Source organism: Sphaeroforma arctica (genome assembly GCF_001186125.1).
Source record: "Sphaeroforma arctica JP610 unplaced genomic scaffold supercont1.92, whole genome shotgun sequence".
Lineage (NCBI taxonomy): Eukaryota > Ichthyosporea > Ichthyophonida > Sphaeroforma > Sphaeroforma arctica.
The window spans coordinates 21,283-37,141 of record NW_014040466.1 but is presented as its reverse complement, the minus strand read 5'-3'; the positions used below and the strand labels follow the sequence as shown (position 1 = coordinate 37,141).

Sequence of the window (15,859 nt, the reverse complement as noted above, 5' to 3'; positions counted from 1 at the left end):
CTATTAAGAGTACGTTTATGATTTACGTACTGCTTAAGAGTACGTTTATAACATAAAGTCTAATGTGGAGGCCCGGCTTATTACAGTATCGGTGGATTTGGCCTTGCGTTCTCATCGGTCAAGTTAAATGAAATACATCACCTTCGGGATGTTCAAGAGTTTGATAATACGGTAGTTGCGCATTATGTTGAGCTGCAACCATATCTATGGCATGTGGTCCATAGAAATTATCTGTTATCTTAAATCATCTAGGATTGGCCTTCCAATAGGTAAACTTTCAAACAATGCTGTGGAAGTCCGGGACAAAGCGTGACATCATACCGGTTAGTCTGTCATCTTAAGTTATCTAGGATTGCCCTCCCAATAGGTAACTAAAAGCTTACAAATAATCCTGCTGAAATCCGGGATAAAGCGTGTCATTATATCCGGTTAGCTATTGGGAATACCCTGAATATGCTTTATGCCAACGGGGGAATTTGTGACGGTATCATGCCACCGACTGACAAACTGTCAGTTGAGTTTTATATCTTTTAAGTGTTCCAATGAATTCTGATCGCATAGTATTAAGATGAGTATCATATATGTATAGTGTAAGAATGAATGAGTGCATTCACATAGAATAGAAGCTTATATTGCACTGTTTGGTAGTTGATTTGTGACAAGTTCATGGCCCTGCTGAAGAACTACATATATCTCGATTTCCCGTCAGTCATCTGATACAGTAAATCCCCCAGTGCCATTTTGGATGCGTCGCTTGCCACCATAAATGATAACCCATCCTTTGGTGGCTGATCTATGTGTCCAAAGTGTTTGAGGTAACTTACTAAGTAAGGACCTCCACCCAACAGAAAGTTGACAATATCACACATGCTGTTTACATCCTTAGCCTGCGGTGAGTGTTCTCCAATCTAATAGATGCTCTACCTTTTTGGGATCGATTATGATCGCTTCACTGGATACACGGTACATCAAACAGCTGAATCTGGTTAACGTCAATTATCTTCATTGCAATCTTACACGCATACAAGACATCAATACCTACACAGCCACACACCGGACACACCACATTACAAAACGACCTCGCCCGCATCCGCCATAAACACGACACTTACTTTGAGGAACGTGAAGAGGCACGATTCAAACTCATTCAAGCTCAGGAACAATTCACTGCATGCCCTGACACTCACCTTGAAGCTACCGCACCACCCTCCGTAAACCCTACGCCCTTGCTGAAGCTGACATACAACGCTTGCGCACAGATCGCAACGCATAACGCGCCAACCTCACCCTACAACCACACGAACATGCACGACTTTTACAGGACGCCCTCACAGAAAACGAGGTCCTCGCCACTGCCGCCACACAGCTCCCTGACGAACTCACTACCCTTCAGGCGTAACTTGTTGCATCTGATTCCCATAGTTTCAGTCAACAGCTGCAGGTAGCCCAAAGCAGCAAGATCCGCAAGCTTGAACAACGCTTCCCATCTATCCCCTTGTTCACCCCGCCTCGATCTTGATCGGACTCCCCACTCCTTGGCACTCCCCACCACGACTACCATCAGATGCCCAAAATCCCTGACAGTCTAGCCAGTACCCTTCAAGTATTCCAGTAAATATGCTGCTACGAAGCTTACTGGGGACGACAATTTTACCAACTGGCGTCGTCAACTCAAACACAATCTTAAGAAACATGACATCGTCCACCCTATGCACCCTGCCTCTGCTGTTGACTCCTGCGAGAAGACCGTTGGCACCACCATCTTATTTGAGTTACTCGGCAACGGCCTCCCAGAACAATACGACACTTATCTCGACCAAAGACCTCTCGCGTTCTATCGCCGCCTCTGTAACGACTTCAACTTCGTCACCATCGGCCGCATATATGAACTCCTCGTTCAACTCGTTACCCTCCCCAAGCAGCCCTCCCTGGATGACAGCATCGCCAAAGTCCATCTCCTTCGCGACCAGTTCAAAGACCTCACATGCTGACATACCAGAATTTTATCACGTGTGCAGCCTACTGCAATCCCTTCCTGATGGATTCGAAATCATTGCCCAGGACGTTATGGGCGCAACTGACCACACATACACCCTCGATGCCATCGTTTCTGAAATGCGCAATTATGCCACCAATATTAAGGTCATTTTAAGCACTAGCAGCAACTATGGCGTCGCCAGTGCCTCCCACCACACTCCTTCCCCTACACCTACCCAACGTCCCCGCCGTATCCCACTCGGTAAAGACCCCTCCGGCAACTGCTTCGCCTGCCAGAAGCCTGGCCACGGCGCCTATAACTGGCATTCCACCAACTGTCGCCGCTGCTGCGACTCATCCCTTACAGGCACCCAATGTACTCTCCCTGATTCTCTTTAATGTAATAACTACCCCAATTCCACTGGTCACACTACCACCGCCAGCCGCCGTGCCTGAAGCCACGGGATTCCTCACGCAGCCACACATCCACAACCAGTTCCCCACCCGGCTGGCCCCACCATCGAACCGGTGCACTACCCTTATACTCCGTGCCGAACCCAACTACTAATCTGTCATAGCCACTGCTCTTATCGACTCCGATGCCGACATTTCAATCATCACCTCCGCTTACACACTCCTCGACGTCGAACATGGTCAATTCGTCATTGAGCTCGTCGGCGGATCCTTCGTCACCGCCCCTACCCGTGGCACCATTCCCGGTCTCGGCCCTGCCCGCGTTCTCCCCGACGCCAGCCAGCCTATCCTCTCCGTATGCAATATGCAACGCAACGGTTACAGTATCTTCTTTCCTAAAACTCCCGCTCCCAGCATTCTCGCCCAATGCCTTGTCACATGCGATGGCACCTCCGTCAAAGCCATCGACAAATCTGCCGGGCGCTACCACCTGAATGCCTTCCAGACTGACAGTCTCAACCTCCATCATCCCCGCTTTGGGCACCAATCCACCCGCGCGACTAAAGCCATCGCCCACACCCACAAAATCCCTACCCCTCCGCCGCTGACCTACTGCGACGACTACCGACTTCACCCCACACTATTTGACAAACACGTCACGCAGGTCTTCGGCTCCGTTGACATCGACATGTTCGCTAATAAGTACAACCACCAGGTCCCTACCTATTGCACCCTTGACCACACAGACAAAGCCACTTCCCTTCACGACGCATACAAACAGCACTGGCGCCAGCCCACCAAGCGCCTCTATGACAAACCTCCCTGGAAAGATTCCCCGCGCGATACCGACCAAGGCCGCATGATTTGGTTCTTCCCCGTCAAGCGTAAAGCAGCATGGTGGCGCAAACTCATGGCTCACCTTCAGTTACACGTCGAAATTATCCCTTCCTTTCCGCATACGTTCCTCCGACGCCAACCCGACGGAACTCAAGACTTTGTCACCACTCCCAACTGGCTATACACTGGTGTCGCTATCTTCGGTCCTACGGCTCAAGCCGTACCCATTCCTGCAGCACTCCAAACTACCATCGACATCAGTCTCCTCCACACGGGGTCCCTAGCATGCTCCTGCGTATCCTGTGCCACTGGCGAAATGCACAAACTCTAAGTTAGGGACAAGTCCCGAACCCTCCCTGCCATTGGCGCTAAATGGCAGGTCGATCTTGAAGCCAAATTTGAACAGAGATATGGTGGCCATGCACACACTATCCGTTTCTTTGAACGCCGTACAGGCCTCGAGTACCAAGAGCACCTTCGTGTCAAAAGCGATGCCCACCTTGTCCTCGATCGTTTTTACACCTATATTGAAGCACAGGGGCGCGATCGCCTACGCACCATCATCGCCGACCGTGGTGGTGAATTTGTTGCAACCGAATTTAAACGCGCTATCCACCTCGCCCATGTACAGATCCTCTACAACCCCACTGGCGACTCCGTCAAACACGGTGGTGTCGAACGTGGACACCAGACCAACATGAACATTGCATTTTGCATGGTCGCCCAGGCTCTCCGACCCTCCCACATGTGGGCCGAAGCCAAATCCCATGCATCCCACATCAGCCCTTACGAAGCATTCTTTGGTCGCCCCATTACTGCTTTCGTCAAAGCCCTTCGCGTGTATGGCTGCATGACCCTCAGTTATGATCACGGCAACACCGACAGACTCTGTCCCAAATGTCGAGTTGGCATCCTCATCGCGTATGACCACTTCTCTACGCACGCCGACGAATATCGCATGCTCAACGTCGACACTGGTCCCACCGTGACTTCCCGCCACGTTCCATTCAATGAGGGCATCTTCCCCTTATGTCACAACGTCAGTTCTAGGTCCAAGCCCTATTCTCTCTATTGTCGCCACATATCACGATACCCTGCCTGCCGTCGTGAACCCGCCCGCCACCTTGACCTTCCTGCCACCGCCCGAGACCTGTGACCCTTAGAACTCTCCGCCGTGTTCCGTCGTCGATTCTGCACCCCCCCCCTATGTGACCTCCCCAGCCCCCCACTTCCGTCTCCCCTCACCGCAACTGACTCTCCCCCTGAAGATCTTCAGATCCTGCTTCGTACCGCCCGTGACCCTATCGCCCACCCGACCACCCAATCCTCTACTGACCGCCGTGCCCTCAAAGGTCGCACCAGCACCGCGGATTTCCAGACTCAGCAACAGGCCAAACTTCTACAAACCTATACAGCTCGTCACGACCAATCCCGTATCCTGGGGTCACACAACGACAAGCTACAGCACCACCTTGCCAAACGTTCCCATAACCGCGAGCTCCGCAACCTCCTCATCGACGACTCGCACGATACCCCACACATATCTGATCTCCCGGGTCCTGACAAGTACCGCCCTCACTTTACCCGCAAGCAACTCTCGGACCAACGAAAATACAATGCCGTTTGCTCTCACGTTCACGCACTCTGCGAGGCTGTCCAGAACCAACCGATCACCCCTACCTTTATCAAACAGGCCCTCAACAGCCCCAAAGCCGATCTCTGGCCCGCAGCCATCGAGTCCAAAATGAACAGCCTTCGCAAGACTGGCACTTTCGTCATTCGCGACAAGACCGACCTTCCTGCAGACGTCCTCAATGTAACGTCCAAATGGGTCTTCAAAATCAAGATAGACAATGGAATCGTTGACAAATATAAAGCTCGCCTCGTTTCCCTTGACTTCACGCAAACCAAGGATATTAACTTCACGGAGACGTATGCGCCCACCTGCACCCATGAATCCCTCCGCACGCTTCTCGCTTTCGCTGCCAACAAGGGTTGGCAGACAGAGCAGATGGACGCCAACACCACATTTCTCAACGCTGACCTTGGTCATCCTCTTTTTATGAACCACGCGCTGGCTCCGACCAAATAGGCATCTCTAAGGTCACCACCCTTGAGCTCAAGAAATCGCTTTACGGTCTCAAACAATCCGGCAAGCTTTGGTTCTCTCTTATCCAGTCTAAGCTACTTCAATTCGGATTCTACCAGGCACATACATACCGATGTATGTTTACCATCCGCACACCCTCATACAATGATTTACGTCGACGACCTAATCATACGTGGTTTCACTCCAGCCGATGTTTGAAAAATTCAAAGCACAGCTTCTATCGTAATTCGACTGCTCCGTCCTCGGCGAACCCACCTGGCTCCTCGGCTATCGCATTATCACTAACGCTGATTCCACCAGCATCGTCCAGACCTCGTACATTCATGAGGCCCTCGAGCACTTTGACATCCCTACAACTCATCCTGTCAACAACCCCCTTCAGACTGCCCCGCTCGTATAACATGAAGGCCCTCCCTTTGCCTGCCCCTACCGAGAACTCGTTGGCACCCTCCTTTACCTCTCTATCCTAACGCGCATCGATATTACCTTCGGTCAACAATATCTCCCGCTTTCTTTCCAACCCTAGCGCAGACCACTGGCTCACTGTTTGTTGAGTCCTCCACTTTATCCGAACCAACTCCACACTTGGCCTCACGTACAGTCAAACGCCCCAACCCCTTTCCACTGACGCCTACGCTGATGCCAGCTGCCTCACTACCCGTCGTTCCACCATCGGCTACGTCTTTCACGTGTGTGGCACACCAGTGATTTGGAAAAGTAAACGCCAAAAGACTGTCAGTACTAGCACTGCTTAAGCCGAATACTTTGCTGCCAGTGAAGCCGCTAAACTCCTACAATGGCTCCGCAATTTATTAACTGAACTCGGCAATACCCCCGATGCCTCCGCTGATCTCTACTGCGATAACCAATCCGCCGCACATGTCATTACCAACACGCGCACTCCCAAGCAGCTGAAGCACGTCGATATTTGCGTTCACCATATTCGTGACCTCCAGAACCAAGGTGTCATTGCTACCAAGTATTTTGACACTGCCGATAACATCGCAGACACCTTGACCAAAAACCTTCCACGACCCACCCAAACAAAACATACATCTAACACACTCACCGACATTCCCGACCCTGATCAATCATCCCTTGTTGCAGCATTTGCATATACGTCCGATAACAACCATACACACATTACCAACACACTATACCGTGTCTGCTATCTCTGTTATGCAGCCTAACTTACAACATCGTCCATGCCTTCAGGAGAGATCCACCCGATCGATGCTCACCGCCATCCACCCTCTGATTTGATTCATCCGCCTCCTTGCTGTATATATATGCACTACTATCCATCTAGACACCAGCTTGCTCTAGACCCACTAACTGTAACATCGTTACCCTATACTACACAAACATACTTATACACATACGCACACAACGTGCACAGCACCCGATTGGTCGACCACCACCGAGACTTCTCCTCCCTTCAACATTTTTTCTGCATCGTCCTCCCAGTCCACGCTCGCCCCCAACGCCTTCGGCCCCAGACCCCACCTCGAAATTTTTAATATTCCTCCAATTTGCTGTCAACCCAATTTTACCGGCCCATCATCTTCTGCCTCAGCCCATTGTCCCATCCCCTTTTTCTTTTTACAATTATTCCAGCCTCAATCCAGTTTGAGGAGAGCCAGCCTATATGTTGCTATCACTACCCTAGGGTACCTAACACATATAAAAATTATTTACATACACTGTCCTTTCGCTTCCAAATTAAGGAGAGTGTTGAGACAAATTTATAAGACTCAAATTCAAACCCTAAAAACCCTATGAGCTCAAAATATATTACGGTTCATGTTATTGTAACAATATCTTTAAAAGGCACATGGTAGTTATATAATATATAGCCAATACGCAATATAATAATAAACTTACTTCATTAAGCAAATATATAATATATGTTCCAACACACCCGAATAGCTATATCTTCTTGAAGAGTATGGATTTTGTAGCATGTTGTTTCTGCTATTTGTAGTGGCTCGGCTTGGAACTTGACAACTGTCATGATCACAGGGAAAAAAATTCACCAACAAGAAAACTTCTATCCTTGCAGTTCTATTGCATATTTTAGCTTTGATTATAGCTGATCATTCATTTGCTTTTCTTCGAATTCTTTAGAGCTGGAGAACAAATCCGACCGTTGCTGTTGTCGATAAATCTTCGGCCAATTCGGCCAATAGACATATATCCTCTAGCGGAAGAGATAGCCACGACAAACACGCACTACATGACTGATGAAGAAAACAAAAATAAACAAATGTATATTGACAAGATTGCAATTTTTTAGCACTTCCGTCTTTTCGCCTGTCACTGTCTTGTACTCCATGGCCAAAGAAAAATAAAATGAAGGGTTTTCGTGCGTCATTTGGTGTAAATCTGTGCAAACCAAGGGAAGACGCATATCTGCCAGAATATAACTGGTTGTTGTTGGTCAATCGATATTGACATAGGGTCGGTTTAACTGTATTGGATGTCTTCTACTAAATACCATAAATTGTTCTGCGATGTGTTTAATACAAACTGTTTCATATGTACACTATTCCATTAACATCTTTCGTTGTTCAAAGGACATACTGATACGTAGTTGTTCGTAGAGACCGATCTGCAAAAGTATAGCTTGTATTCTTGGATGGTCCCAGTAAATCAGTTATTAATTAGCGGAGGGACTCCTTTGTAGTAGTAAAATGTCGTTTTCGTGATTCGACATCATTGTAATCACTATACCACGCATGGACTATGTCGCTGCAAGAACACAACCTCCACCTCTATTGGCGCCCGATTCTCATTGAAGAACAACACTAAGGCTCACTTTATTTTACTGAGGGGAACTCCCGCCTGTGCACAACAGTTTAGAAGCCCGCTCACTACACGAAATGACGGAGGCTCGAGGGTACACAATCTGGATTGCAAAGTATGTTCACACTGCCAAACTCGGATCGCTTTCATCTATTTTAAAGTTTTTGACTATTGTACATTCAAATCCCCCGAAGGCCGTCCTCTGGTTGATTTATCAAACAGTACCAATATTCCTATTTCTCTAAGCAGGTGAGTAGAATATATCTAATGTGGCTTGAATCAGGGGTATTTTTTTTAACTATTGTACATTTAAATTCGTTGTAGGCTGTCTCCTACTTGATTGGACCGACAATCTCAATATCTAATATCGCTAGGTATTACGGGCAATTGAAATCATAAAAGTGTCTACTACAAATGTAATTATAACGGAGAAAATAAATACGATTATTTAAGATCAGGGTCAGGCTCGGGTGAATACGGCATTGCTGTAATTGGTCAAAAAAGGTAGTTTGTCGAGCATTGAATATAGTGGGGCTATACATTGTGCGACGTAACCGTGCTACCCGTACTCATACGAGTATCATAGAAGTCGTTGGGTCACTTCTCTAATAGATAGTCGACTGGAGTGCGACGCAGGTTGTCAATGTTTAATATATTGTAGTCTTCCACATAAGTGAAGTCTTTCCAAAGCTGTTTGGTACTACGTATATTATTGAGTGCAGTGCGCGATACCTCTGTTGCGTCTGTCTGTCTGTCTGAGCAGCTCTTGTACTAGTGATATGTACTGTACCAATGGCATGCTTGTGCTCGCGAACAAGTCTTTGGCTACAGATACAAACTCAATTGTATCACGACAATCAGCCATGCTGACATACTTGCCTGCTGGCCACTTAGTGAACTCACTCATCTTGAGTAACTTAACCATTTCTAGTTCTGCGATTTTGTCTCCTTCGTGAGATCTAATTAGAGTTAAGTCGCTCATACAGCCAATGATCGCAATGCACTCATCGTGATTACTTTTATCACAGTTCTTCATAGCTTTATTGTATAGCTCTGGCAACCACTGGTCTATTACTGGTATCAATCTATTGGGCTGTTGGTCATGGACTGCTTTGCGGACTTTGTGGAGTGCTATCATGTCAATGGGATCGTCCGCTGTTTGTGCATACAACTTGTCTACTAATATATCTACGATGTAGAAGTTCCCCTCATAGATGGTCTTGCCCAAGACTATTCTGTACTTACTCATCGCTGGATCCAATGGAGCTCTGGCTGGTTTGGGCTCATCATCCATGCGCATCCCTCCATCCCCATTGTGTGGGGTAGAGGTGCATGAAGATGCTTGAGAAACTGGCATTGTGGGTGCTGTTTCTGGTCGTGTTCTGGTTGTACGACTTGTACTGCCTCTTGTCTGTGTTCTGCTTGAGCTTACTTGTGTACGTAGGCTCCGTCGTGCTGCACGTGTCATTTGATAAGGAAAAGAAGTCATTGACTGTTCTGTGTATTGATAATGACGCAATTCTGTTAGAGTTTATCTGTTCTTCCTTGACCTGAAATGTGTCACTCCTTTGTCAATATACCCTCTGGGTCACATGTGGTTAATTACCTGTATTGGTGTGCCCTCTGTGATGTCTGGCGGCTGTGTTGACTGTGAGTCCTTGTGCTTGATTGGCTTGAATTTGGCTGTCTTTTGATATCTGGGATATTTGGAGACTTTTTGGTTTGAGGAGATAAACTTTGGTTTATGTTGGTTTATATAGTATAAACTAGGTTCAGTGTGTGAACTCGGTTTATCGTTTTCGTAACCTTGGATTGAGGTTTATTGGGTTTTTTGTTGTAAATCTGTGTTATTTTCTAGTACCGCACTTCTGGCAAATTTTCGTTGAGTTTCTATAAAATCTGTGGTGGCTAGTGCACCCTCTTTTGTTATGTCAGAATGTTATGTGCTTCTGTATCGCGTGTGCGGTGAACCTTAGCGTATCTGTGTGTGTAAAGTCTGGAACAACAAATGTTGTTCTTGGTTCTGATTCTGGATGTTGTTATTCACTATTGTATACTTCGAGGGTGTGTCGTTGTTGTTATAGTGCCTCTCGTGACTTCTGTACTTCTTCATGTGATGTTCATGAGATTCATGTGGAGTTTATGACCTATGAAGTCCTGTGTGGAAGGTCTGGAACGTGGACGTATGTGTGTAGTCCCTGCTGTTGGGAATTTGTTATAACGTGGAGTCCATTGCTTGTGCTGTGTTTGTCTTTTGTGATCGCCCTTGTTCTGTATTTCCTTCTGATATATTCCTCTTAATTATGTGTATGTGCTTTATTCAAGTGATATGTTTTTGTGTATAGCTCCTAAGTGATGGCTTGCTTGTCTTTGTTCTATCCTTTGCGCTGTGTTATTATGTGAATACGCAATCTTGCACATATAGCTTGTTTTATGTCCCTGGGTGGGACTTGGTTATTGGTGGATATCACGTGTTCTTGTGTCGTCCTCTGTCGTTGAGGGTTCTAATCACTGTACTTCTCTGTGTGTGTGCTTGAATTTGATGGTGTGTGGATCTAGTTGGATTACTAGGCTATTTTGTATCTTTCTTGTGCACCCTTTCTTATATCCAGGTTGTAGATATTTGAGTGAGCTGTCAATGCTTATGCTTGTCTGTATATTACCTCTTAATGACAGCTATACCCATTCTTATGCGATTAGGCTGTTATTCCATGTCATTTATATCTGATTTAGCTTTCTAGTGTTCTTTAGCCTGATATATTGATCGTGCTTACTGTTTATGTCTGGTATCGGTTATTATTAAGAATGTTATGGCATCTATGGGGTTTAGATGTGGTATCTTTTGTGTCTTATAGCCATCCATGGAGTTTGGATGCTGAAATGTCTTTTTAACCAAGCAACTATATGTTCTAGGTGTTCGATCGCACTCTTGTAGACCTGGTTTTATGACTTGTGATATTATTATTCATATTTTTTTATGGCGTGTTTCTGCTAGCTTCTATGACTCGATGCCTATGATGCTTGCTTTAATTGTGTGCTGATGCTTCTAGAGATTCTGTGATTTCGCTTGTAGCTGTCAATAATTTGTGATGTGCCTTATTGCTTAATACTGTTCTAGACGATTCTTAGTTTATTTGATGTCTTGTATATATATTGTGCCTTGCGATTTCAATGTATCTCGTGATTTCAATGTGTCTTGTTGTTCTGACCTCTTCTAATTGTGAGGGTGTATGCTTCTGTCTATGGTGTGCTAGGCAATGTGATTAGTGCGTGTTCTACTGTGTTTCGTCACTGCGGTGACTAGTATTATTTTTGATTGATGACCAGACCCATGGAAGCTTGTAGCCTCCAACATTAAAGAAGTTGTCACCAGTGACACTTTTCCACAAATTTTGTAATCCCCAACAATGATACTTTTATCACTGTGACAGGTTGAGAACTTTTACCCAGGTTATACCTTTTGTTGACCTTTAGTGACACCTAGTGTCTATCCTACCGCCCCTCCCGCCCTATTGGGCGCTATATTTAGCCCGATTGGGCAAAATCGAATATTGATAAGTTTTTACATACGATTTTTTTTTTGGGAAAAAAGTGACATATTTTAAGCCAATTAAATCAAAATAATTTAGTCAACTCCAATCAATAACTATAAATTTTAAAATTTAGGTTTTTCTGAATATATTGAAAAAAATTACCTATATTATTATTATTATTGTCCATGCATGCACACATATATGCATGATGTGTAAGTGTAGATCAATCCTCGTCGTGGGGATGTGATTCCCGGAGGTGTGCCATGAAGCAGGCCTTGTGTACACACAAACCACACATACTACATTCATCCCCAGTACGGCATTTCTTCTTCAAATATCCACTGTACTTGCAGTACTTCCGATAAGCACGCAAACCTTCTACAACCTCCCCATACTTATTCTTTCTCCTTTCTCGTTTCATTTCTTTGATGGGAGTTGCATGTGCGCCTACCCCAGAAGTAGTTACTTCTGGACGGATTGTAATTGCGGCTGTAACTGAACGTATAACACGTGCCTCATAATTATTGTTCATTAATTCTTTTGATAACATCATATAGTAGTTTCGTTGATCAACCTGTTTCTCCGTTGGTGTGCGAGTCCCGTTGTACAACAATAAAGCATTAACAATGCACATAGCCAGCAAAGAGGTAGCAACGCGTTTGTGCCAGGTTCTAACCTCGAGCTTTTTCTCATGATTGAGCGTATCCTGCCTGTGTCTATTATGTCTATCGACGATATCATTGTATATAAAATACTGTTCTACTAACTGGGGCTGCTGGCAACGCACTTCTTTAGCTGCAATCGTGTTGCCGTCATTTCTCACTCTCATACGAGAGATGGTGGTACCCGGCTTAGTAGTACTTTGAGTGCTGATGAAATACTTTCTATTTCTATCAGACCAAACCAATGCGATATACTGGTTATTAGCTGAATCTGTGGTCACCATGGAGGACCAATGTCCCTCTCCAGCCAGTTCTTCGCGACCCAGAACCTTCATGGGAAACATCTTAGCTGCGGTCTTAGATAGCTAGCAAACCAGGTATCACCATAGATAGCACGTCCACTGCCAAAGTACTTCTGTACCAAACGCAGAGTTGTCGCTGTACCATGTTGATGGTCAGCTTCATGTTCTCTCTCGCTGGCGTCCGCCGACTGCACAAGCTCCAACTTTAATAAAAAGTGACCCTTCCCGCAGCAAGCAGTCCAGATCTCACAGCCGGACTCCGGCTTCCGATCCATAGACACGTAATGGAGCAGGCCCCCATTGAGCCAATGGCCTCCAAAGCCGTACCATCAGCTCATACCTTCATCCACGCAAATCTCGCTGCTGGCGGTTATTGTGATCATTGATAGCGTCTACAAACCCTTTCACAGGAGACCAGCGGTGGTCTTGACTGTTTGGGTTTAGCGTGTTTGTCGTAGTCTCCGCAAATTAGAGATGTTGGAAAATAGCATCGAATCGGCGACGCTCCATAAAGCGGCCAAAATTATATGGGGATGCATCTCGTGTGCATATGCCTGTTTCCGCCAACAGTCCGCCCGGGAGCCGAAATCGATGAAACAGAACTGAACACACACACCGAACCATTTGAGGAGCTCTCCTGGTGTTAAATGATGTGCGTACCGCCTGTCTTTGCTTGTGGTGAGTGTTGCGTTTGTCAATGCGCACATTTCCTCTAAGTGACCAAGAGGAAACATGGCGTAAAAGTAAGAGAGCGCATCACGCGCTATCCCATCCCTAGGCCGGAATGTCTGGTTGTTGGCGATGACCTTCCAGTCCAGTCTCTCGACTGGACGGGCATCCTCATCAACAGACTTCCACTTCCAAACCACCCCATGGACATCAATTGATGTTGGTCTGATAATAGGTGCCTGTGTGAGAAGCGTATCTAGCATGATATGTCCCCTGCCTGTAAGATCAAAAGGCATGACCGCGCTTAATAGACTTGATGGAGTGATAAGTGGCTGTCGGGCATGTTGCGTTGATGAGTTAGATGTGGCGTGTGCGCGTGCAAGTGTTCCATGTGCATGTGTGTGTGTTGTTGTTCCGGAGTCTCGTTGTCTAAACCCAAGTCCAATCCTAAGTCAATTTCTGGTTGAGTGTCGTCTTGTTGATTAGTTTGTGCTGATGATCCGGAGGCTGGAGCTGCATTATGCACTGCCAGCTGTATACCATCCGGTGCAATGTTGTGAGGATGTAATGTTAAGTGTGACAGTGTTCGTGCTAAGTTCACAATGCTCACATCGCCTGGCACAAGTGTAGAACTTAGATCAGCTGGTTGATACCGTTGTGAGGTATGTGTTGTATGTGCGGGTGTGTCTTCAGCATGTGCTGTGTCTGAGGTTGTGTCCTCATCATGTTCTGTGTGTGCGTCTGTGCCGTCAGCACGTGATGTATGCGCCTGTATATCGCCTGCACGTGCTGTGTGCATGTGGGTGTTGTCTACACGTGCTGTGTGAGCGTGTGTTGTTTCTAAACGTTCTGTGTGTACGTGTGTCATTGGTGTATGATGAGTGATAGTTGGTTGTGCAAGAGCACTGTGTGTAAGAGAGTGTGTGTTGCTGTGTACATCTTCGTTGTGTGCATCTGATTGCTGTACAACAGCTTGTGGTACAGCATCGCTGTAGTAGTCAGGTGCACCCACACGTACTTGGTCTGAGCTGTATCGTGTGCGTGGTCCATTGTTTTGCACTAAAAGTTGGTGTCTAGCTAAAGCTGCACGAGTAGGACCGCAAATCAGCATTGGTGTTCCTATAGGTGCATCATCACCATCTACTTCAGGAAGCGGAGTCAACGCTATGAGCTGTGGTGACTGTTCTTTCTCTTTACTATATACATATCCATCACTATCTGTGAACCCATAAACACTCAACGTGATCTTCCACACCTTTACCCTGCCTGTTGCCGACGCAGAGCTCTTTGCACTCACAACAGATGCTTCGCTCCAGGTCTCCTTCCATCGCGATCCAAATCGATTCAAAGCATATCTGCTATCCATATGGTGCCACCGTATATACTCGGTGGATCCCACCACTCGCTTGGCGGCTGCTGAATCGTTTTTAGGTACTGTAGGCATGTTTAGACCAAGAACAAATGCTCCCTAACCTACTATACAGTGCTCAAATATTCACCTACGTATATCTATGTATATCGTGGCACTTTGTGTATATCTCTTGATATATTAGAGGTATTGACAAGCGGTGAGTTTGGTGCGCTAATAAACGATTTCTTTAAATTGATTGGCTATTCAAATGACCGTGTACGTAGAACGAAATACGGCCCATCTGAGTTGCCGTTTCACGCCCGTTCGGGCGAAATTCGCCCGATTGGGAGTGTGGGTAGGGTAGACACTAGACATAATTTCTTTGGCACTACAAAGCACTGTTGTACAATAAACTCTCAGTGGTTACCTGTATCCGTCCCGCCCATTTGCTCCTGGTGTGAGTTTAGCTCAAACTTCTTGTGTGACTGGTTTTGTCCACTAGTTCTTGATTTATCTGTTGAGCTGGTTCCTAGAAGGGCTTCTCTTCTCTGTCGAGTTTATCTTTCTCGACAATCCTCGTTGCTTCTTTTCTGTCTTCAGACGGTTTTCCACTGCAGGTATCTTTGTCTAGTTTCTTATCTAGGACTCTAGAGCTGTTATTCTACTACCTAAGACTGATATGTCAGAGGAGTTATTTGTCTTACCGTGGTAAGGATATTGTTAAAAATGTAGAGTTTTAGAGCAGCTGACAGGATACGACCAAAGGAAGACCTCTTCTCAAGTGCGAATATCTCAGCTAGGTAAAGTCCTAGGCTGAAGGACTCGTATTGAGTATCTATTTGTGTTTAGTATTTTCTACATTAGACTCAATATTTACTTCTGTGTTTTTCTCACACGCGGGGGTCCCGGTATCGTCTACCGGTAATCCCGCTTCTATTTCTGATCACTCTATCATCAGAAATATTGAATCCTAGATTCAAAACTCAGCATGTATTTGATAATCCCGGATTTTGGGTTTATGATCGGCTTTTCTGATAATCTGGCCCCTGGATGCTACGCATATGCCAGGTCGATTCACGTATATGCATGCCAGACCTGCATATCTTGTACTCTTCATCTGTAAAGCACTGAATATATATCTAACTATCCGAGATACCTGTCCAAAGTATTTTTATATTCACTTTAAAATCAAAATTTCT

At 46.0% G+C, this 15,859-nt stretch overlaps 4 protein-coding genes across 4 annotated transcripts; all 4 read right to left on the bottom strand.

Moving 5' to 3' along the window:
* Window positions 1–1,315: 1,315 nt before the first annotated feature.
* On the bottom strand, window positions 1,316–1,561 carry SARC_02114 (hypothetical protein; the record flags this gene model as incomplete). Its single annotated transcript, XM_014304130.1, has 1 exon — window positions 1,316–1,561. The coding sequence occupies one exon, from the start codon at window positions 1,559–1,561 to the stop codon at window positions 1,316–1,318; it is 246 nt and encodes an 81-aa protein (XP_014159605.1).
* Window positions 1,562–1,772: 211 nt separating this feature from the next.
* On the bottom strand, window positions 1,773–1,994 carry SARC_02113 (hypothetical protein; the record flags this gene model as incomplete). The annotated part of the gene is made up of 1 exon (XM_014304129.1): window positions 1,773–1,994. The coding sequence occupies one exon, from the start codon at window positions 1,992–1,994 to the stop codon at window positions 1,773–1,775; it is 222 nt and encodes a 73-aa protein (XP_014159604.1).
* A 6,858-nt stretch (window positions 1,995–8,852) lies between these two features.
* SARC_02112 (hypothetical protein) lies at window positions 8,853–9,500 on the bottom strand (the record flags this gene model as incomplete). The annotated part of the gene is made up of 1 exon (XM_014304128.1): window positions 8,853–9,500. One exon carries the CDS (start codon window positions 9,498–9,500, stop codon window positions 8,853–8,855), a length of 648 nt encoding a protein of 215 aa, XP_014159603.1.
* A 2,399-nt stretch (window positions 9,501–11,899) lies between these two features.
* On the bottom strand, window positions 11,900–14,753 carry SARC_02111 (hypothetical protein; the record flags this gene model as incomplete). Its single annotated transcript, XM_014304127.1, has 4 exons — window positions 11,900–12,687; window positions 12,723–12,953; window positions 13,257–13,548; window positions 13,623–14,753. The coding sequence occupies 4 exons, from the start codon at window positions 14,751–14,753 to the stop codon at window positions 11,900–11,902; spliced, it is 2,442 nt and encodes an 813-aa protein (XP_014159602.1).
* Between the last annotated feature and the right edge of the window lie 1,106 nt (window positions 14,754–15,859).